The sequence below is a fragment of the Phyllobates terribilis genome, unplaced genomic scaffold, assembly GCF_046119375.1.
Source record: "Phyllobates terribilis strain yellow unplaced genomic scaffold, ASM4611937v1 Scaffold_9__5_contigs__length_417890890, whole genome shotgun sequence".
Taxonomy (NCBI): Eukaryota; Metazoa; Chordata; class Amphibia; order Anura; family Dendrobatidae; genus Phyllobates; species Phyllobates terribilis.
The window spans coordinates 394,771,398-394,795,011 of NW_027362769.1; the positions used below are offsets into that span (position 1 = coordinate 394,771,398).

The following is a 23,614-nucleotide window of genomic DNA, read 5'->3' on the forward strand; positions in this document are numbered from 1 at the left end:
TAGCAGTGAGGTCTCTCTCAGTAGTGATGTCTCCTGGCAGTGATGTCTCTCTCAGTAGTGATGTCTCCTGGCAGTGACGTCTCTCTCAGTAGTGATGTCTCCTAGCAGTGACGTCTCTCTCAGTAGTGATGTCTCCTAGCAGTGACGTCTCTCTCAGTAGTGATGTCCCCTAGCAGTGACGTCTCTCTCAGTAGTGATATCTCCTAGCAGTGACGTCTATCTCAGTAGTGATGTCTCCTGGAAGTGACGTCTATCTCAGTAGTGATGTCTCCTAGCAGTGATGTCTCTCTCAGTAGTGATGTCTCCTAGCAGTGATGTCTCTCTCAGTAGTGAGGTCTCTCTCAGTAGTGATGTCTCCTAGCAGTGTCGTCTCTCTCAGTAGTGATGTCTCCTTGCAGTGCCGTCTCTCTCACTAGTGATGTCTCCTAGCAGTGTCGTCTCTCTCAGTAGTGATGTCTCCTAGCAGTGTCGTCTCTCTCAGTAGTGATGTCTAATAGCAGTGCCGTCTCTCTCACTAGTGATGTCCCCTAGCAGTGCCGTCTCTCTCACTAGTGATGTCTCCTAGCAGTGACGTCTCTCTCAGTAGTGATGTCTCCTAGCAGTGACGTATCTCTCAGTAGTGATGTCCCCTAGCAGTGACGTCTCTCTCAGTAGTGATGTCTCCTAGCAGTGCCGTCTCTCTCAGTAGTGATGTCTCCTAGCAGTGACGTCTCTCTCAGTAGTGATGTCCCCTAGCAGTGACGTCTCTCTCAGTAGTGATGTCTCCTGGCAGTGAGGTCTCTCTCAGTAGTGATGTCTCCCAGCAGTGACGTCTCTCTCAGTAGTGATGTCTCCCAGCAGTGACGTCTCTCTCAGTAGTGATGTCTCCTAGCAGTGTCGTCTCTCTCAGTAGTGATGTCTCCTAGCAGTGTCGTCTCTCTCAGTAGTGATGTCTCCTAGCAGTGTCGTCTCTCTCAGTAGTGATGTCCCCTAGCAGTGTCGTCTCTCTCAGTAGTGATGTCTCCTAGCAGTGTCGTCTCTCTCAGTAGTGATGTCTTCTAGCAGTGACGTCTCTCTCAGTAGTGATGTCTCCTAGCAGTGTCGTCTCTCTCAGTAGTGATGTCTCCTAGCAGTGCCGTCTCTCTCAGTAGTGATGTCTCCTAGCAGTGCCGTCTCTCTCAGTAGTGATGTCTCCTAGCAGTGCCGTCTCTCTCAGTAGTGATGTCTCCTAGCAGTGCCGTCTCTCTCAGTAGTGATGTCTCCTAGCAGTGCCGTCTCTCTCAGTAGTGATGTCTCCTAGCAGTGACGTCTCTCTCAGTAGTGATGTCTCCTAGCAGTGAGGTCTCTCTCAGTAGTGATGGCTCCTAGCAGTGAGGTCTCTCTCAGTAGTGATGTCTCCTAGCAGTGCTGTCTCTCTCAGTAGTGATGTCTCCTAGCAGTGCCGTCTCTCTCAGTAGTGATGTCTCCTAGCAGTGAGGTCTCTCTCAGTAGTGATGTCCCCTAGCAGTGTCGTCTCTCTCAGTAGTGATGTCTCCTACCAGTGACGTCTCTCTCAGTAGTGATGTCTCCTAGCAGTGTCGTCTCTCTCAGTAGTGATGTCTCCTAGCAGTGTCGTCTCTCTCAGTAGTGATGTCTCCTAGCAGTGTCGTCTCTCTCAGTAGTGATGTCTCCTAGCAGTGTCGTCTCTCTCAGTAGTGATGTCTCCTAGCAGTGTCGTCTCTCTCAGTAGTGATGTCTCCTAGCAGTGTCGTCTCTCTCAGTAGTGATGTCTCCTAGCAGTGTCGTCTCTCTCAGTAGTGATGTCCCCTAGCAGTGTCGTCTCTCTCAGTAGTGATGTCTCCTAGCAGTGTCGTCTCTCTCAGTAGTGATGTCTCCTAGCAGTGACGTCTCTCTCAGTAGTGATGTCTCCTAGCAGTGTCGTCTCTCTCAGTAGTGATGTCTCCTAGCAGTGCCGTCTCTCTCAGTAGTGATGTCTCCTAGCAGTGCCGTCTCTCTCAGTAGTGATGTCTCCTAGCAGTGCCGTCTCTCTCAGTAGTGATGTCTCCTAGCAGTGCCGTCTCTCTCAGTAGTGATGTCTCCTAGCAGTGCCGTCTCTCTCAGTAGTGATGTCTCCTAGCAGTGACGTCTCTCTCAGTAGTGATGTCTCCTAGCAGTGACGTCTCTCTCAGTAGTGATGTCTCCTAGCAGTGAGGTCTCTCTCAGTAGTGATGTCTCCTAGCAGTGAGGTCTCTCTCAGTAGTGATGTCTCCTAGCAGTGCCGTCTCTCTCAGTAGTGATGTCTCCTAGCAGTGCCGTCTCTCTCAGTAGTGATGTCTCCTAGCAGTGCCGTCTCTCTCAGTAGTGATGTCTCCTAGCAGTGCCGTCTCTCTCAGTAGTGATGTCTCCTAGCAGTGCCGTCTCTCTCAGTAGTGATGTCTCCTAGCAGTGACGTCTCTCTCAGTAGTGATGTCTCCTAGCAGTGAGGTCTCTCTCAGTAGTGATGTCTCCTAGCAGTGAGGTCTCTCTCAGTAGTGATGTCTCCTAGCAGTGCTGTCTCTCTCAGTAGTGATGTCTCCTAGCAGTGCCGTCTCTCTCAGTAGTGATGTCTCCTAGCAGTGAGGTCTCTCTCAGTAGTGATGTCCCCTAGCAGTGTCGTCTCTCTCAGTAGTGATGTCTCCTACCAGTGACGTCTCTCTCAGTAGTGATGTCTCCTAGCAGTGTCGTCTCTCTCAGTAGTGATGTCTCCTAGCAGTGTCGTCTCTCTCAGTAGTGATGTCTCCTAGCAGTGTCGTCTCTCTCAGTAGTGATGTCTCCTAGCAGTGTCGTCTCTCTCAGTAGTGATGTCTCCTAGCAGTGTCGTCTCTCTCAGTAGTGATGTCTCCTAGCAGTGTCGTCTCTCTCAGTAGTGATGTCTCCTAGCAGTGTCGTCTCTCTCAGTAGTGATGTCCCCTAGCAGTGTCGTCTCTCTCAGTAGTGATGTCTCCTAGCAGTGTCGTCTCTCTCAGTAGTGATGTCTCCTAGCAGTGACGTCTCTCTCAGTAGTGATGTCTCCTAGCAGTGTCGTCTCTCTCAGTAGTGATGTCTCCTAGCAGTGCCGTCTCTCTCAGTAGTGATGTCTCCTAGCAGTGCCGTCTCTCTCAGTAGTGATGTCTCCTAGCAGTGCCGTCTCTCTCAGTAGTGATGTCTCCTAGCAGTGCCGTCTCTCTCAGTAGTGATGTCTCCTAGCAGTGCCGTCTCTCTCAGTAGTGATGTCTCCTAGCAGTGACGTCTCTCTCAGTAGTGATGTCTCCTAGCAGTGACGTCTCTCTCAGTAGTGATGTCTCCTAGCAGTGAGGTCTCTCTCAGTAGTGATGTCTCCTAGCAGTGAGGTCTCTCTCAGTAGTGATGTCTCCTAGCAGTGCCGTCTCTCTCAGTAGTGATGTCTCCTAGCAGTGTCGTCTCTCTCAGTAGTGATGTCTCCTAGCAGTGAGGTCTCTCTCAGTAGTGATGTCCCCTAGCAGTGTCGTCTCTCTCAGTAGTGATGTCTCCTAGCAGTGACGTCTCTCTCAGTAGTGATGTCTCCTAGCAGTGTCGTCTCTCTCAGTAGTGATGTCTCCTAGCAGTGTCGTCTCTCTCAGTAGTGATGTCTCCTAGCAGTGCCGTCTCTCTCAGTAGTGATGTCTCCTAGCAGTGCCGTCTCTCTCAGTAGTGATGTCTCCTAGCAGTGCCGTCTCTCTCACTAGTGATGTCTCCTAGCAGTGACGTCTCTCTCAGTAGTGATGTCCCCTAGCAGTGTCGTCTCTCTCAGTAGTGATGTCTCCTAGCAGTGTCGTCTCTCTCAGTAGTGATTTCTCCTAGCAGTGAGGTCTCTCTCAGTAGTGATGTCCCCTAGCAGTGCCATCTCTCTCAGTAGTGATGTCTCCTAGCAGTGCCGTCTCTCTCAGTAGTGATGTCTCCTAGCAGTGCCGTCTCTCTCAGTAGTGATGTCTCCTAGCAGTGACGTCTCTCTCAGTAGTGATGTCTCCTAGCAGTGACGTCTCTCTCAGTAGTGATGTCCCCTAGCAGTGTCGTCTCTCTCAGTAGTGATGTCTCCTAGCAGTGTCGTCTCTCTCAGTAGTGATTTCTCCTAGCAGTGTCGTCTCTCTCAGTAGTGATGTCTCCTAGCAGTGTCGTCTCTCTCAGTAGTGATGTCTCCTAGCAGTGCCGTCTCTCTCAGTAGTGATGTCTCCTAGCAGTGCCGTCTCTCTCAGTAGTGATGTCTCCTAGCAGTGCCGTCTCTCTCACTAGTGATGTCTCCTAGCAGTGACGTCTCTCTCAGTAGTGATGTCCCCTAGCAGTGTCGTCTCTCTCAGTAGTGATGTCTCCTAGCAGTGTCGTCTCTCTCAGTAGTGATTTCTCCTAGCAGTGAGGTCTCTCTCAGTAGTGATGTCCCCTAGCAGTGCCATCTCTCTCAGTAGTGATGTCTCCTAGCAGTGCCGTCTCTCTCAGTAGTGATGTCTCCTAGCAGTGCCGTCTCTCTCAGTAGTGATGTCTCCTAGCAGTGACGTCTCTCTCAGTAGTGATGTCTCCTAGCAGTGACGTCTCTCTCAGTAGTGATGTCCCCTAGCAGTGTCGTCTCTCTCAGTAGTGATGTCTCCTAGCAGTGTCGTCTCTCTCAGTAGTGATTTCTCCTAGCAGTGAGGTCTCTCTCAGTAGTGATGTCCCCTAGCAGTGCCGTCTCTCTCAGTAGTGATGTCTCCTAGCAGTGCCGTCTCTCTCAGTAGTGATGTCTCCTAGCAGTGCCGTCTCTCTCAGTAGTGATGTCTCCTAGCAGTGTCGTCTCTCTCAGTAGTGATGTCTCCTAGCAGTGCCGTCTCTCTCAGTAGTGATGTCTCCTAGCAGTGCCGTCTCTCTCAGTAGTGATGTCTCCTAGCAGTGCCGTCTCTCTCAGTAGTGATGTCTCCTAGCAGTGCCGTCTCTCTCAGTAGTGATGTCTCCTAGCAGTGCCGTCTCTCTCAGTAGTGATGTCTCCTAGCAGTGCCGTCTCTCTCAGTAGTGATGTCTCCTAGCAGTGTCGTCTCTCTCAGTAGTGATGTCTCCTAGCAGTGCCGTCTCTCTCAGTAGTGATGTCTCCTAGCAGTGCCGTCTCTCTCAGTAGTGATGTCTCCTAGCAGTGCCGTCTCTCTCAGTAGTGATGTCTCCTAGCAGTGCCGTCTCTCTCAGTAGTGATGTCTCCTAGCAGTGCCGTCTCCCTCAGTAGTGATGTCTCCTAGCAGTGTCGTCTCTCTCAGTAGTGATGTCTCCTAGCAGTGCCGTCTCTCTCAGTAGTGATGTCTCCTAGCAGTGCCGTCTCTCTCAGTAGTGATGTCTCCTAGCAGTGCCGTCTCTCTCAGTAGTGATGTCTCCTAGCAGTGTCGTCTCTCTCAGTAGTGATGTCTCCTAGCAGTGTCGTCTCTCTCAGTAGTGATGTCTCCTAGCAGTGTCGTCTCTCTCAGTAGTGATGTCTCCTAGCAGTGTCGTCTCTCTCAGTAGTGATGTCTCCTAGCAGTGTCGTCTCTCTCAGTAGTGATGTCTCCTAGCAGTGCCGTCTCTCTCAGTAGTGATGTCTCCTAGCAGTGCCGTCTCTCTCAGTAGTGATGTCTCCTAGCAGTGCCGTCTCTCTCAGTAGTGATGTCTCCTAGCAGTGTCGTCTCTCTCAGTAGTGATGTCTCCTAGCAGTGCCGTCTCTCTCAGTAGTGATGTCTCCTAGCAGTGCCGTCTCTCTCAGTAGTGATGTCTCCTAGCAGTGCCGTCTCTCTCAGTAGTGATGTCTCCTAGCAGTGTCGTCTCTCTCAGTAGTGATGTCTCCTAGCAGTGCCGTCTCCCTCAGTAGTGATGTCTCCTAGCAGTGCCGTCTCTCTCAGTAGTGATGTCTCCTAGCAGTGTCGTCTCTCTCAGTAGTGATGTCTCCTAGCAGTGCCGTCTCCCTCAGTAGTGATGTCTCCTAGCCGTGCCGTCTCCCTCAGTAGTGATGTCTCCTAGCAGTGCCGTCTCTCTCAGTAGTGATGTCTCCTAGCAGTGCCGTCTCTCTCAGTAGTGATGTCTCCTAGCAGTGTCGTCTCTCTCAGTAGTGATGTCTCCTAGCAGTGCCGTCTCTCTCAGTAGTGATGTCTCCTAGCAGTGCCGTCTCTCTCAGTAGTGATGTCTCCTAGCAGTGCCGTCTCTCTCAGTAGTGATGTCTCCTAGCAGTGCCGTCTCTCTCAGTAGTGATGTCTCCTAGCAGTGCCGTCTCCCTCAGTAGTGATGTCTCCTAGCAGTGTCGTCTCTCTCAGTAGTGATGTCTCCTAGCAGTGCCGTCTCTCTCAGTAGTGATGTCTCCTAGCAGTGCCGTCTCTCTCAGTAGTGATGTCTCCTAGCAGTGCCGTCTCTCTCAGTAGTGATGTCTCCTAGCAGTGTCGTCTCTCTCAGTAGTGATGTCTCCTAGCAGTGTCGTCTCTCTCAGTAGTGATGTCTCCTAGCAGTGTCGTCTCTCTCAGTAGTGATGTCTCCTAGCAGTGCCGTCTCCCTCAGTAGTGATGTCTCCTAGCAGTGTCGTCTCTCTCAGTAGTGATGTCTCCTAGCAGTGTCGTCTCTCTCAGTAGTGATGTCTCCTAGCAGTGCCGTCTCTCTCAGTAGTGATGTCTCCTAGCAGTGCCGTCTCCCTCAGTAGTGATGTCTCCTAGCAGTGCCGTCTCCCTCAGTAGTGATGTCTCCTAGCAGTGCCGTCTCCCTCAGTAGTGATGTCTCCTAGCAGTGCCGTCTCCCTCAGTAGTGATGTCTCCTAGCCGTGCGGTCTCACTGGTGCGGTCTCTTACAGGGATCTGCCGCTCCAGGCAGAGGTTGAAGTGCTTCTTCTCCCCCGGCTTCAGCCGCCGCAGTGGGACTCGCGTTTCTCCTATGAACTCGTTATGACTCAGTTTGTCTTCATCACAGACCGAGATCCTGAGGAGACAGAGCGGAGTCTGGTGAGGATGATGAAGGTGTCCGCCGCACTCAGCATCTTATGGATTCATGCAGAACAACGGCCGCAAATCCACCGATCCCACACACACGTAACAATATCCGCCGTATAATACCGCCAAATGGTATCAAGATAGTACTGCAATATAAAGCCCACATAATACCACCCCATGGTGCCGAAATAATATAAAGCGTCCTATAAAAATACCCCGTATTACTGCCATATAGTGCTAACCTAATACTGACAGATACAGCACACATAACACTGCCATATAGTGCTAACCTAATACTGACATATACAACAAACATAACACTGCCATATAGTGCTAACCTAATACTGACATATACAGCACACATAACACTGCCACAGAGCTCCAAATAACTTACAATATCCAATAATACTACCTTGAATATTCGTTATAATACCACCATATGGTGAAACATAATACTGCTATATAGAACCCCTATAATACCTCCATAAAGTGCCCAAATCGTATGCAGTATTCCATTTTACTCACTTTAAGAAACCTCATATAAAAAACTTATAGTGCAAACATTATGCTGCCATATGCCACCTACAAAATACCATATTATAGTGTGGTGTTCCATATATTCCATTAAAGTGCCCTTATAATACCGCCATATAGTTCCAAGATAATACTATAATTTACATTATGTGTAATAATTGTGCCCATATAATATGCAGCATCACATAGTACTCCCATAAACAGTACCCACATTGTCATCATAAACTGCCAAAATAATACTGCCAAACAGTCCACACAACACCACAATATACCGTCTATATCTTATGCAACGTCCAATCAAACTTCCTACTATTGCCTTATAGTATCAATGTAATATTGACATATACAGTTCACACAACATCACCATATAGTGCCCCAAATGCGCAGTGTCTCATCATACGTCTTTATAGAGCCCCCATAATACCGCCATATAGTCCTCATCATCACATACTGTGTAATTATACTGGCGGTGAGGTCACAGTGGTCCCTTCGGTATCGTGGGCCTGGCAATGCACCCTATAAAATTAGATTACCGACAACCCCTCTTCGAGGCTTCAAGTGCAGCCAGATGGGTTGCACCAATCTTTCCCAAAAAAAAAACAGTTTTGGTGCCTTCAAAGGGGACCTGTCACCAAGGAAAAAGTGGCCGATTTTGCGCTCATTTTTTTTCCCGCTCCTCTTCTGAGTATTCTGTTTTTTGTTTTTTATAAATCCGCCATACGGTTCTAGAGATATGGGCCTTTATGGCCTTTACTAAGGGGGTGTGACTCTTAAAGACACGCCCCTGAGGATCTGTAAGCCACGCCCCCTTCAGCAAAACCATAGAAATTAGCACTAAATAAAAAGGCCTATATCTCTGGAACCGTATGGCGGATTTAAAAAAAATAAGGAAAGAAATACTCAGGCGAACAGAGGGAATAAAACAAGTATAAAAACTGGACACTTTTGATCAGGAGACAGGACCCCCTTTAAATTCTTGTGACCTTTAATTGTCGCACACATGCTGTCTTTTTTCTATCTGGTGATTATGGTTCGGGTCACATCACCGGCCGGGGCTCATCTCATGCCAACGATCTGCTGTAAAGCCACAGGAAACATGTGGTGGTGCGCCACCTGACGCTCTGCCCGCTCACCTCAGGATCTTCTTGGCCATGTCCTCGGGGGTGATGCCGCAGTAGGTGAGACTTTCGTTCCACGTGGGGTTCAGGGTGTTCCTCACGATTCGCGTCTTCAGCTTGTTTGCCTGGGAGAAGAACGTGGGTCATTGCTTATAGCAGGGTCTCATTATACGGGGTCGGCGGGGGCGGTTCTTATGTGTTATATATCAGGGATCCCCCCGAAAGCTCTTCCTGTCGTTACTCTCAGGGCCGGAGACCTCACATGCCCACAGTTTCCAGCCAGACCTGACTAATCGGATGATCGATGATACGATTAGCATCGATCCAGGCCTGACTAGCGGAGCGCAGAAGCGGATTGCTGAGATGGAGGTTATTACATTAGGCCCTAATAGGCGAGCCCAGAGAGACTCATTAATCTAGTGGCAGACTTGGCTGTGGCAGCAGCTCGGAGGGGTCGGCAGGGCAGCAGCACTGATGGCACAGTGACCGGCTCAGTGTGGAATAAAGGGTTAAGAAGGACACACACAGAGTGGGCACAGGGTGGGCAGGGGCACTGCAGACAGGATTAGTCAGGTCAATGCCCGCACAGCTCTCTCTGGCACTGCCATCACCCTAGCAATGCCATGTTACTCCATCAGGGTGGTGACAATCTACACTGTTAGTTTAGTGCCAACCTACACTACCTTGGATGTGCCAATCTACATCACTGAGACAGTGACCATTTATACCACCTGGGCACTGCCAACCTACAGCTCCTTAGACGTGTCAGTCTACCTCACCTGGGCAGTGCCATACCGCATGATCCAGGCGGTGCCAAGCTTCAGTATCTTGGAAGTGTCAATCTGCATTACATGGAGAGCAGCAACCTGCACAACCTGGGCATTGCCAATCAAAACCACTTGTGCACTTACAACCTATACCACCTTGGAAGTGCCAGCCTAGATCACACGTGCAGTGCCAACCTATGTAATCTGGATAGCAGCAATTACATCACTCACGCAGTCCCAAACTACTCCACCCAGGGGGTGCCAACCTACAGCACCTTGGAAGTGCCAGTCTACATCACAGCAGCCATGCAAATCTACATCACATGGTCCGTGCCAGCCTCACATCACATGGGCAGTGACAGCCTACATGACATGAGCAGTACTAGTCTACATGACAGGGGCCATGCCAGCCTACATCACATAGGACCTACCAGTCTACATCACAAGGGCAGTGCCACTGTACATAACATGGGCAGTGCCAGCTTACATCACAGGGGCAGTGCCAGCTTACAATACATGGGCAGTGCCAGCCTACATCACAAGGGCAATGCTACTGTACATAACATGGGCAGTGCCAACCTACATCACAAGGACAGTGCCACTGTACATAACATGGGTAGTGCCAGCTTACAATACATGGGCAGTGCCAGCCTACATCACAAGGGCAATGCTACTGTACATAACATGGGCAGTGCCAACCTACATCACAAGGACAGTGCCACTGTACATAACATGGGCAGTGCCAGCTTACATCACAGGGGCAGTGCCAGCCTACATCACATGGGCAGTGCCCGCCTACATCACAGGGGCAGTGCCAGCCTACATCACATGGGCAGTGCCAGTCTACATCTCATGGGCAGTGCCCGCCTACATCTCATGGGCAGTGCCAGCCTACATCACATGGGCAGTGCCCGCCTACATCACATGGGCAGTGCCAGTCTACATCATATGGGCAGTGCCAGCTTACAATACATGGGCATTGCCAGCCTACATCACATGGGCCGTGCCATCCTCACATCACATGGGCAGTGCCAGCCTACATGACATGGGCAGTACCAGTCTACATGACAGGGGCCATGCCAGCCTACATCACATAGGACCTGCCAGCCTACATCACATAGGACCTACCAGCCTACATCACATGGGCAGTGCCAGCTTACATCACAAGGACAGTGCCACTGTACATAACATGGGCAGTGCCAACCTACATCACAAGGACAGTGCCACTGTACATAACATGGGCAGTGCCAGCTTACATCACAGGGGCAGTGCCAGCCTACGTCACATGAGCAGTGCCAGTCTACATCACATGGGCGGTGCCAGCCTACATCACACGGGCAGTGCCAGTCTACATCACATGGGCGGTGCCAGCCTACATCACACGGGCAGTGCCCGCCTATATCACATGGGCAGTGCCAGCTCACAATACATGGGCAGTGCCAGTCTACATCACATGGCCAGTGCCAGCTTACATCACAGGGGCAGTGCCAGCCTACATCAAATGGGCAGTGCCAGCCTACATCACAAGGGCAGTGCTACTGTACATAACATGGGCAGTGCCAACCTACATCACAAGGACAGTGCCACTGTACATAACATGGGCTGTGCCAGCTTACATCACAGGGGCAGTGCCAGCCTACATCACATGGGCAGTGCCAGTCTACATCACATGGGCGGTGCCAGCCTACATCACATGGGCAGTGCATGCCTACATCACATGGGCAGTGCCAGCTTACAATACATGGGCATTGCCAGCCTACATCAAATGGGCAGTGACAATCTACATAACAGGGGCAGTGCCAGCTTACATCACATGGGCAGTGCCAGTATATATCACAGGGGCAGTGACAACTTACATCACATGGGCAGTGCCAGTATACATCACAGGGGCAGTGCCAGTCTATATCCCAGTGGCAGTGCCAGGCTATATAGCAGGGGCAGTGCCATCCTACATCACATGCGCAGTGCCAGGCTATATAACAGGGGCAGTGCCAGCTAACAATACATGGGCAATGCCAGCCTACTTCACATGGACAGTGCCAGCCTACAATACAGGGGCAGTGCAGGCTATATAACAGGGGCAGTGCCAGCCTACATCACATGGGCAGTGCCAGCTAACAATACATGGGCAGTGCCAGGCTATATAAAAGGGGCAGTGCCAGTGTACATCACATGAGCAGTGCAGGCTATATAACAGGGGCAGTGCCAGCCTACAATACAGAGGCAGTGCCAGCTTACATCACATGGGCAGTGCCAGGCTATATAACAGGGGCAGTGCCAGCCTACATCACATGGGCAGTGCCAGGCTATATAATAGGGGCAGTGCCAGCCTACAATAGAGGCAGTGCCAGCTTACATCACATGGGCAGTGCCAGGCTATATAACAGGGGCAGTGCCAGCCTACATCACATGGGCAGTGCAGGCTATATAACAGGGGCAGTGCCAGCCTACAATACAGAAGCAGTGCCAGCTTACATCACATGGGCAGTGCCAGGCTATATAACAGGGGAAGTGCCAGCCTACAATACAGGGGCAGTGCCAGTCTATATAACAGGGGCAGTGCCAGCCTACATCACATAGGCAGTGCCAGGCTATATAACAGGGGCAGTGCCAGGCTATATAACAGGGGCAGTGCCAGCCTACATCACATAGGCAGTGCCAGGCTATATAACAGGGGCAGTACCAGTCTACAATACAGGGGCAGTGCCAGTCTACAATACAGGGGCAGTGCCAGCCTACATCACATAGGCAGTGCCAGTCTATATAACAGGGGCAGTGCCAGTCTACAATACAGGGGCAGTGCCAGCCTACATCACATAGGCAGTGCCAGGCTATATAACAGGGGCAGTGCCAGTCTACAATACAGGGGCAGTGCCAGTCTACAATACAGAGGCAGTGCCAGGCTATATAACAGGGGCAGTGCCAGTCTACAATCCAGGGGCAGTGCCAGTCTACAATCCAGGGGCAGTGCCAGCCTGCAGGGCATGTACTGTGGTGCTCTACGCCCTACAGTGCCAGTCTGTACGTTGCAGCGAGTAACGTGGGCCGCACCTTGCAGGCTCCTGGCAGGAGATGGATCTTCACGTACGGGTCAGCGAGGCCGTTGAAGTCCATTGGTTTCAGTCCCTAAAAAGTAGAAGAGAGAAGTGAGCGGCTCCCTGCCCCGGTCTCCAGTCACCGCCCCACAGCATCCTGCAGCTGCAGAACCTCTTGCCTCACTGCTGCCCTCTATGGGTTCAGCGTCTGTACACGGCGCGCTCTGCTGTAGTGCATTCGGGGGGATGTAGTGCTCACATAAGGTAAGTGGGTGATTTGGGACTGCAGCTTATGGTGTGACTAGAGCAGCGGACGCCATCAGTGTGAGGGGTCGTATCTTCGCCTCCAGTATTAGGATTTCCCATGTTTCCGGCGTCACGACCTGACCACGGATCCCCGGTGGCGCTCATGGCGCTGAGCCACGCGATCTGTGTCACTAACAGGCTTAGTGGATTTCATGTGTCCGCCGGGGATTATGGGTAATAGCTGCTGGGGATTATGGAGGAGCGGGGATTATAGGGGCCGATCAGCCGCCCCCGCAACCAGCACCGTACCCTGCAGGATGGCAGCAGCCCCGAGTCACCCGCCGGTGCCATCCTCGGCCCAGGACCACAGCAGACACCACCCACAGGGGCAGCGGCGGAGGTCATTGTGTGGTGCCCTACAGTATACGGGGCAGGCGAGCAGTCACCAGGGGCCTCCAGCACTATAGGTGCCGTACAGGTCGTGCCGGGGGCTTCACTCCTCACATGTAATAAATCTGCGGTGCCGGATACATCACTCGGCATTACCGGCGGCCACAAGACACAGGGGAGGCACATGACTGATACCCCATATACAGTGCAGTCACGTTCTCATCCAGGGTAATTATATCAGGATTAGATACATGTATCACACCATGTATCACACTCTGCACAGTGGGTACATGACAGATGTCAGCAGGCAGGCCGCGCAGACAGCTCATTAGAAGAGACAGGCGCAGACATGGCCGCCTCATCATACCGCGCCCCCGTCATGGCGGCCGCCCACCTTCGCTCTCAGGATTTCGCACTGTAAGATGCATTTTTCTTGATCATAAAATAATTCAAATTCCAGAGTTCCCAGCGAAGCTGCAACGACAAGAAGATGAAATGTCAGAAATAAGACGTCCCCTCCCCCGCCGGCCCCCGCACAGCGCAAATATCCATCAAACGTGGTGGAATACTGCAATCATATCTACTCCAGTCACACCCAGAGCTGCATCCATAATTCTGCTATATCATATGTCTTCTACTCCAATCACACCCAGAGCTGCATCCATAATTCTGCTATATCATATGTCTTCTACTCCAGTCACACCCAGAGCTGCATCCATAATTCTGCTATATCATATGTCTTCTACTCCAGTCACACCCAGAGCTGCATCCATAATTCTGCTATATCATATGTCTTCTACTCCAGTCACACCCAGAGCTGCATCCATAATTCTGCTATATAATATGCCTTCTACTCCAGTCACACCCGGAGCTGCATCCATAATTCTGCAATATAATATGTCTTCAACTCCAGTCACACCCGGAGCTGCATCCATAATTCTGCAATATAATATGCCTTCTACTCCAGTCACACCCGGAGCTGCATCCATAATTCTGCAATATAATATGCCTTATACTCCAGTCACGCCCGGAGCTGCATCCATAATTCTGCTATATAATATGTCTTCAACTCCAGTCACACCCGGAGCTGCATCCATAATTCTGCAATATAATATGCCTTCTACTCCAGTCACACCCGGAGCTGCATCCATAATTCTGCAATATAATATGCCTTATACTCCAGTCACGCCCGGAGCTGCATCCATAATTCTGCTATATAATATGTCTTCAACTCCAGTCACACCCAGAGCTGCATCCATAATTCTGCTATATCATATGTCTTCTACTCCAGTCACACCCAGAGCTGCATCCATAATTCTGCTATATCATATGTCTTCTACTCCAGTCACACCCAGAGCTGCATCCATAATTCTGCTATATAATATGCCTTCTACTCCAGTCACACCCAGAGCTGCATCCATAATTCTGCTATATCATATGTCTTCTACTCCAGTCACACCCAGAGCTGCATCCATAATTCTGCAATATAATATGTCTTCAACTGCAGTCACACCCGGAGCTGCATCCATAATTCTGCAATATAATATGCCTTCTACTCCAGTCACACCCGGAGCTGCATCCATAATTCTGCAATATCATATGCCTTATACTCCAGTCACACCCGGAGCTGCATCCATAATTCTGCTATATAATATGTCTTCAACTCCAGTCACACCCAGAGCTGCATCCATAATTCTGCTATATAGTATGTCTTCTGCTCCATTCACACCCGGAGCTGCATCAATAATTGTGCAATATAATATGTTTTCTACTCCAGTCACACCCGGAGCCGCATCCATAATTCTGCAATATAATATGCCTTCTACTCCAGTCAAACCCGGAGCTGCATCCATAATTCTGCAATATAATATGTCTTCTACTCCAGTCACACCCGGAGCTGCATCCACAATTCTGCTATATAATATGTCTTCAACTCCAGTCACACCCGGAGCTGCATCCATAATTCTGCAATATAATATGCCTTCTACTCCAGTCAAACCCGGAGCTGCATCCATAATTCTGCAATATAATATGTTTTCTACTCCAGTCACACCCGGAGCCGCATCCATAATTCTGCAATATAATATGCCTTCTACTCCAGTCAAACCCGGAGCTGCATCCATAATTCTGCAATATAATATGTCTTCTACTCCAGTCACACCCGGAGCTGCATCCATAATTCTGCAATATAATATGCCTTCTACTCCAGTCACACCCGGGGCTGCATCCATAATTCTGCTATATAATATGTCTTCAACTCCAGTCACACCCGGAGCTGCACCCATAATTCTGCTATATAATATGTCTCCTACTCCGCTCACTGCATCCATAATTCTGCTGTTACATCAGGTGATGTCAGGTGTCGGCTCCGGGACGACTTGACCTGAACATCTCTCTGATCTAATGAACTATTGGTCCAAATCTGAGAGGATGAGCGGCGGAGGCTCATTAGCTGCTGAGCGGCGTGCACGGCCCCTGCTGATGCTTGGTCATCCTTGTACCAGGCTCACGGGACCTCATCTTATCCCCCAGTATTCCCACATAGAGCACAGCTCCCGGCTACCTGTCTCACCCCATGGTTATAACCAAAGGTCTGCACCTTCCACTCAAATGAATGGACACCACCAGTTGTATTATCAGCTCCTAGGACGTATGTGGGCGGTCATGTGTCCTTACCAGGCCCCTTATGCTGTGCAGCCATGCGACTATAATGCCTACCTCTCCAATTACTCAGAAAAACCACCATAGTGCAGGAGCCAATGCAATATACTCACATCACAGGAGGCAGAGGGGCCACAGCTGGTCAGTGACCCTACTGACTGCTAATGAAAGTGATCGAGAAAATCCCTTATTGTGCATACAGCACTATAATCATTAGTCTGTATAATCGGAGGTGGGAAGCAGCCTGTTTGAGAGTGGAGGGGTGGGGAGCAGTCTGTCAGAGAGAGGAGGGATGGGGAGCAGTCTGTGTGAGAGAGGGGTGGGAAGCAGTCTATGTGAGAGAAGCTGGGTGGGGAGCAGCCTGTGTGAGAGTAGAGGGATGGGGAGCAGCCTGTGAGAGAGAAGAGGGGTGGGGAGCAGCCTGTGAGAGAGAAGAGGGGTGGGGAGCAGCCTGTGTGAGAGTGGAGGGGTGGGGAACAGTCTGTGTGAGAGAAGAGGGGTGGGGAGCAGTCTGTGTGAGAGAAGAGAGGTGGGGAGCAGCCTGTGTGTGAGAGAAGAGGGGTGAGGAGCAGCCTGTGTGTGAGAGAAGAGGGGTGAGGAGCAGCCTGTGTGAGAGAAGAGTTGTGGGGAGCATCCTGAGTGAGAGAGGAGGGGTGGGGAGCAGCCTGTGTGAGAGAAAATGGGTGGGGAGCAGCCTGTGTGAGAGAAAGGGGATGGGGAGCAGCCTGTGTGAGAGAAAGGGGATGGGGAGCAGCCTGTATGAGAGAAAGGGGATGGGGAGCAGCCTGTGTGAGAGAAAGGGGATGGGGAGCAGCCTGTGTGAGAGTGGCGGGGTGGGGAGCAGCCTGTATGAGACAAGAGGGGTGGAGAGCAGCCTGTGTGAGAGGAGGGGTGGGGAGCAGCCTGTGTGAGAGAAGAGGGGTGGAGAGCAGCCTGTGTGAGAGAAGAGGGTTAGGGAGCAGCCTGTGTGAGAGTGGGGGGTGGTGAGGAGCAGTCTGTGTGAGAGAAGAGGGGTGGGGAGCAGCCTGTGTGAGAGAGGAGGAGTGGGGAGCAGCCTGTGAGAGAGAAAAGGGGTGGGGAGCAGCCTGTGTAAGAGAGGAGGGACGTGGAGCAGCCTGTGTGAGAGAAGAGGGGTGGGGAGCAGCCTGTATGAGAGAAGAAGGTGGGGAGCAGCCTGTGTGAGAGAAGAGGGGTGGGGAGCAGCCTGTGTGAGAGAGGAGGGGTGGGGAGCAGCCTGTGTGAGACAAGAGGGGTGGGGATCAGCCTGTATGAGACAAGAGGGGTGGGGAGCAGCCTGTGTGAGAGGAGGGGTGGGGAGCAGCCTGTGTGAGAGTGGTGGGGTGGGGAGCAGCCTGTATGAGACAAGAGGGGTGGGGAGCAGCCTGTGTAAGAGGAGGGGTGGGGAGCAGCCTGTGTGAGAGAAGAGGGGTGGGGAGCAGCCTGTGTGAGAGAAGAGGGTTAGGGAGCAGCCTGTGTGAGAGTGGGGGGGGGTGAGGAGCAGCCTGTATGAGAGAAGAAGGTGGGGAGCAGCCTGTTTGAGAGTGGAGGGGTGGGGAGCAGTCTGTCAGAGAGAGGAGGGATGGGGAGCAGTCTGTGTGAGAGAGGGGTGGGAAGCAGTCTATGTGAGAGAAGCTGGGTGGGGAGCAGCCTGTGTGAGAGTAGAGGGATGGGGAGCAGCCTGTGAGAGAGAAGAGGGGTGGGGAGCAGCCTGTGTGAGAGTAGAGGGGTGGGGAACTGTCTGTGTGAGAGAAGAGGGGTGGGGAGCAGTCTGTGTGAGAGAAGAGGGGTGGGGAGCAGCCTGTGTGTGAGAGAAGAGGGGTGAGGAGCAGCCTGTGTGAGAGAAGAGTTGTGGGGAGCATACTGAGTGAGAGAGGAGGGGTGGGGAGCAGCCTGTGTGAGAGAAAATGGGTGGGGAGCAGCCTGTGTGAGAGAAAAGGGATGGGGAGCAGCATGTGTGAGAGAAAAGGGATGGGGAGCAGCCTGTGTGAGAGAGGAGGGGTGGGGAGCAGCCTGTGTGAGAGTGGCGGGGTGGGGAGCAGCCTGTATGAGACAAGAGGGGTGGGGAGCAGCCTGTGTGAGAGGAGGGGTGGGGAGCAGCCTGTGTGAGAGAAGAGGGGTGGAGAGCAGCCTGTGTGAGAGAAGAGGGTTAGGGAGCAGCCTGTGTGAGAGTGGGGGGGTGAGGAGCAGTCTGTGTGAGAGAAGAGGGGTGGGGAGCAGCCTGTGTGAGAGAGCAGGAGTGGGGAGCAGCCTGCGAGAGAGAAAAGGGGTGGGGAGCAGCCTGTGTAAGAGAGGAGGGACGTGGAGCAGCCTGTGTGAGAGAAGAGGGGTGGGGAGCAGCCTGTATGAGAGAAGAAGGTGGGGAGCAGCCTGTGTGAGAGAAGAGGGGTGGGGAGCAGCCTGTGTGAGAGAGGAGGGGTGGGGAGCAGCCTGTGTGAGACAAGAGGGGTGGGGATCAGCCTGTATGAGACAAGAGGGGTGGGGATCAGCCTGTATGAGACAAGAGGGGTGGGGAGCAGCCTGTGTGAGAGGAGGGGTGGGGAGCAGCCTGTGTGAGAGTGGCGGGGTGGGGAGCAGCCTGTGTGAGACAAGAGGGGTGGGGATCAGCCTGTATGAGACAAGAGGGGTGGGGATCAGCCTGTATGAGACAAGAGGGGTGGGGAGCAGCCTGTGTGAGAGGAGGGGTGGGGAGCAGCCTGTGTGAGAGTGGCGGGGTGGGGAGCAGCCTGTATGAGACAAGAGGGGTGGGGAGCAGCCTGTGTAAGAGGAGGGGTGGGGAGCAGCCTGTGTGAGAGAAGAGGGGTGGGGAGCAGCCTGTGTGAGAGTGGGGGGTGTGAGGAGCAGCCTGTATGAGAGAAGAAGGTGGGGAGCAGCCTGTGTGAGAGAAGAGGGGTGGGGAGCAGCCTGTGTGAGAGTGGAGGGGTGGGGAGCAGCCTGTGTGAGAGTGGAGGGGTGGGGAGCAGCCTGTGTGAGAGAAGAGGGGTGGGGATCAGCCTGTATGAGACAAGAGGGGTGGGGAGCAGCCTGTGTGAGAGTGGAGGGGTGGGGAGCAGCCTGTGTGAGAGAAGAGGGGTGGGGAGCAGCCTGTATGAGAGAAGAGAGGTGGGGAGCAGCCTGTGTGAGAGAAGAGTTGTGGGGAGCAGCCTGTGTGAGAGTGGAGGGGTGGGGAGCAACCTGTGTGAGAGAAGAGGGTTAGGGAGCAGCCTGTGTGAGAGTGGAGGGGTGGGGAGCAGTCTGTGTGAGAGAAAGGAGGGGTGGGGAGCAGTCTGTGTGTGAGAGAAGAGGGGTGGGGAGCAGTCTGTGTGAGAGAAGTGGAGTGGGGAGCAGCCTGTGAGAGAGAGGAGGGGTGTGGAGCAGTCTGTGTGAGAGAAGAGGGGTGGGGAGCAGTCTGTGTGAGAGAAGAGGGGTGGGGAGCAGTCTGTGTGAGAGAAGAGGGGTGGGGAGCAGTCTGTGTGAGAGAAGTGGAGTGGGGAGCAGCCTGTGAGAGAGAGGAGGGGTGTGGAGCAGTCTGTGTGAGAGAAGAGGGGTGGGGAGCAGCCTGTGTGAGAGAGAAAAGGGGTGGGGAGCAGCCTGTGTAAGAGAGGAGGGACGTGGAGCAGCCTGTGTGAGAGAAGAGAGGTGGGGAGCAGCCTGTGTGAGAGAAGAGTTGTGGGGAGCAGCCTGTGTGAGAGTGGAGGGGTGGGGAGCAGCCTGTGTGAGAGAAAGGAGGGGTGGGGAGCAGTCTGTGTGAGAGAAAGGAGGGGTGGGGAGCAGTCTGTGTGTGAGAGAAGAGGGGTGGGGAGCAGTCTGTGTGAGAGAAGAGGGGTGGGGAGCAGTCTGTGTGAGAGAAGAGGGGTGGGGAGCAGTCTGTGTGAGAGAAGAGGGGTGGGGAGCAGTCTGTGTGAGAGAAGAGGGGTGTGGAGCAGTCTGTGTGAGAGAAGAGGGGTGGGGAGCAGTCTGTGTGAGAGAAAGGGGATGGGGAGCAGCCTGTGTGAGAGAAGAGGGGTGGGGAGCAGCCTGTGTGAGAGTGGAGGGGTGGGGAGCAGCCTGTGTGAGAGTGGAGGGGTGGGGAGCAGCCTGTGTGAGAGAAGAGGGGTGGGGATCAGCCTGTATGAGACAAGAGGGGTGGGGAGCAGCCTGTGTGAGAGTGGAGGGGTGGGGAGCAGCCTGTGTGAGAGAAGAGGGGTGGGGAGCAGCCTGTATGAGAGAAGAGAGGTGGGGAGCAGCCTGTGTGAGAGAAGAGTTGTGGGGAGCAGCCTGTGTGAGAGTGGAGGGGTGGGGAGCAGCCTGTGTGAGAGAAGAGGGTTAGGGAGCAGCCTGTGTGAGAGTGGAGGGGTGGGGAGCAGTCTGTGTGAGAGAAAGGAGGGGTGGGGAGCAGTCTGTGTGTGAGAGAAGAGGGGTGGGGAGCAGTCTGTGTGAGAGAAGTGGAGTGGGGAGCAGCCTGTGAGAGAGAGGAGGGGTGTGGAGCAGTCTGTGTGAGAGAAGAGGGGTGGGGAGCAGTCTGTGTGAGAGAAGAGGGGTGGGGAGCAGTCTGTGTGAGAGAAGAGGGGTGGGGAGCAGTCTGTGTGAGAGAAGTGGAGTGGGGAGCAGCCTGTGAGAGAGAGGAGGGGTGTGGAGCAGTCTGTGTGAGAGAAGAGGGGTGGGGAGCAGCCTGTGTGAGAGAGAAAAGGGGTGGGGAGCAGCCTGTGTAAGAGAGGAGGGAGGTGGAGCAGCCTGTGTGAGAGAAGAGAGGTGGGGAGCAGCCTGTGTGAGAGAAGAGTTGTGGGGAGCAGCCTGTGTGAGAGTGGAGGGGTGGGGAGCAGCCTGTGTGAGAGAAAGGAGGGGTGGGGAGCAGTCTGTGTGAGAGAAAGGAGTGGTGGGGAGCAGTCTGTGTGTGAGAGAAGAGGGGTGGGGAGCAGTCTGTGTGAGAGAAGAGGGGTGGGGAGCAGTCTGTGTGAGAGAAGAGGGGTGGGGAGCAGTCTGTGTGAGAGAAGAGGGGTGGGGAGCAGTCTGTGTGAGAGAAGAGGGGTGTGGAGCAGTCTGTGTGAGAGAAGAGGGGTGGGGAGCAGTCTGTGTGAGAGAAAGGGGATGGGGAGCAGCCTGTGTGAGAGAAGAGGGGTGGGGAGCAGCCTGTGAGAGAGAGGAGGGGTGTGGAGCAGTCTGTGTGAGAGAAGAGGGGTGGGGAGCAGTCTGTGTGAGAGAAGAGGGGTGTGGAGCAGCCTGTGAGAGAGAGGAGGGGTGTGGAGCAGTCTGTGTGAGAGAAGAGGGGTGGGGAGCAGTCTGTGTGAGAGAAGAGGGGTGTGGAGCAGTCTGTGTGAGAGAAGAGGGGTGGGGAGCAGTCTGTGTGAGAGAAAGGGGATGGGGAGCAGCCTGTGAGAGAGAGGAGGGGTGGGGAGCAGCCTGTGTGAGAGAAGAGGGGTGGGGAGCAGCCTGTGTGAGAGAAGAGGGGTGGGGAGCAGTCTGTGTGAGAGAAGAGGGGTGGGGAGCAGTCTGTGTGAGAGAAAGGGGATGGGGAGCAGCCTGTGTGAGAGAAGAGGGGTGGGGAGCAGCCTGTGTGAGAGAAGAGGGGTGGGGAGCAGTCTGTGTGAGAGAAGAGGGGTGGGGAGCAGTCTGTGTGAGAGAAGAGAGGTGGGGAGCAGTCTGTGTGAGAGAAGAGAGGTGGGGAGCAGTGTGTGTGTAAGAGAGGAGGGATAGGGAGCAGAGAGATTCCTACACTTTCTGTGACATCCTATTGAAGAACACTTTAGTCACCTCTCCCCAGTAATGGCTGATAACAGAAAACAATAGAGTTCATGCACTCTCAGTCCCTGTGTATTTTACATAAATACGTACTGCCATCGTCGGAGTCATAGTTGTCTAGGTCATCTGCGTCGTCCACGTGTTCGGCCTCCTGATGCGGTATGTCCAGTGGTGAGAGGTTGTGGGGTTGTCCTGTGGGGGACGGGGCGCCCTCCGGCCACGGACTGTATCTCGGGAAGTAGTCAGAGATTTGCTGGATGGGTCGGATGGGTCCGGGGCACACGTTTATGGCCATGTGCTCCTGGATGCTGATGGGAACCTTATCACCGCGCCGCACCGTCATCAGGGTGTCTGTGGGCGAGAGAGAAGGGTGAGAACAGAGACATCATGCATGAGCTTAGATACAAATGTGCAATTTGATAAATGATTAGATGCATACACGCTAATATAGACGAAGATAGACACATGAGATTAGATACATGACATACAGAAAACAGTGAGATTAGATACATGACATACAGAAGACAGTGAGGTTAGATACATGACATACAGAAGACAGTGAGATTAGATACATGACATACAGAAGACAGTGAGATTAGATACATGACATACAGAAGACAGTAAGATTAGATACATGACATACAGAAGACAGTAAGATTAGATACATGACATACAGAAGACAGTAAGATTAGATACATGACATACAGAAGACAGTGAGATTAGATACATGACATACAGAAGACAGTAAGATTAGATACATGACATACAGAAGACAGTGAGATTAGATACATGACATACAGAAGACAGTGAGATTAGATACATGACATACAGAAGACAGTAAGATTAGATACATGACATACAGAAGACAGTGAGATTAGATACATGACATACAGAAGACAGTAAGATTAGATACATGACATACAGAAGACAGTGAGATTAGATACATGACATACAGAAGACAGTGAGATTAGATACATGACATACAGAAGACAGTAAGATTAGATACATGACATACAGAAGACAGTAAGATTAGATACATGACATACAGAAGACAGTGAGATTAGATACATGACATACAGAAGACAGTAAGATTAGATACATGACATACAGAAGACATTAAGATTAGATGCATGCCATACAGAAGACAGTAAGATTAGATACATGACATACAGAAGACAGTAAGATTAGATACATGACATACAGAAGACAGTAAGATTAGATACATGACATACAGAAGACAGTGAGATTAGATACATGACATACAGAAGACAGTGAGGTTAGATACATGACATACAGAAGACAGTGAGATTAGATACATGACATACAGAAGACAGTAAGATTAGATACATGACATACAGAAGACAGTGAGATTAGATACATGACATACAGAAGACAGTGAGATTAGATACATGACATACAGAAGACAGTGAGGTTAGATACATGACATACAGAAGACAGTGAGATTAGATACATGACATACAGAAGACAGTGAGATTAGATACATGACATACAGAAAACAGTGAGATTAGATACATGACATACAGAAGACAGTGAGGTTAGATACATGACATACAGAAGACAGTGAGGTTAGATACATGACATACAGAAGACAGTGAGATTAGATACATGACATACAGAAGACAGTAAGATTAGATACATGACATACAGAAGACAGTAAGATTAGATACATGACATACAGAAGACAGTAAGATTAGATACATGACATACAGAAGACAGTGAGATTAGATACATGACATACAGAAGACAGTGAGATTAGATACATGACATACAGAAGACAGTAAGATTAGATACATGACATACAGAAGACAGTGAGATTAGATACATGACATACAGAAGACAGTAAGATTAGATACATGACATACAGAAGACAGTGAGATTACATACATGACATACAGAAGACAGTAAGATTAGATACATGACATACAGAAGACAGTGAGATTAGATACATGACATACAGAAGACAGTAAGATTAGATACATGACATACAGAAGACAGTGAGATTAGATACATGACATACAGAAGACAGTGAGATTAGATACATGACATACAGAAGATAGTGAGATTAGATACATGACATACAGAAGACAGTAAGATTAGATACATGACATACAGAAGACAGTAAGATTAGATACATGACATACAGAAGACAGTGAGATTAGATACATGACATACAGAAGACAGTAAGATTAGATACATGACATACAGAAGACAGTGAGATTAGATACATGACATACAGAAGACAGTGAGATTAGATACATGAC

The 23,614-nt window shown here is 51.6% G+C and overlaps 1 protein-coding gene across 1 annotated transcript in view; it reads right to left on the reverse strand.

The window, feature by feature from the left end:
- The window catches only part of DOC2A (double C2 domain alpha), a 92,206-nt gene that overhangs the window by 60,252 nt on the left and 8,340 nt on the right, over positions 1-23,614 (reverse strand). The window contains exons 2-6 of the mRNA XM_073648799.1: positions 21,426-21,683; positions 13,372-13,451; positions 12,358-12,432; positions 8,555-8,664; positions 6,750-6,876 (exon numbers count right to left, since the gene is read on the reverse strand). Of these exons, the coding sequence (XP_073504900.1) occupies positions 6,750-6,876; positions 8,555-8,664; positions 12,358-12,432; positions 13,372-13,451; positions 21,426-21,675 (642 nt within the window). The 5' untranslated portion in view covers positions 21,676-21,683. The remainder of the gene's footprint in view (positions 1-6,749; positions 6,877-8,554; positions 8,665-12,357; positions 12,433-13,371; positions 13,452-21,425; positions 21,684-23,614) is intronic.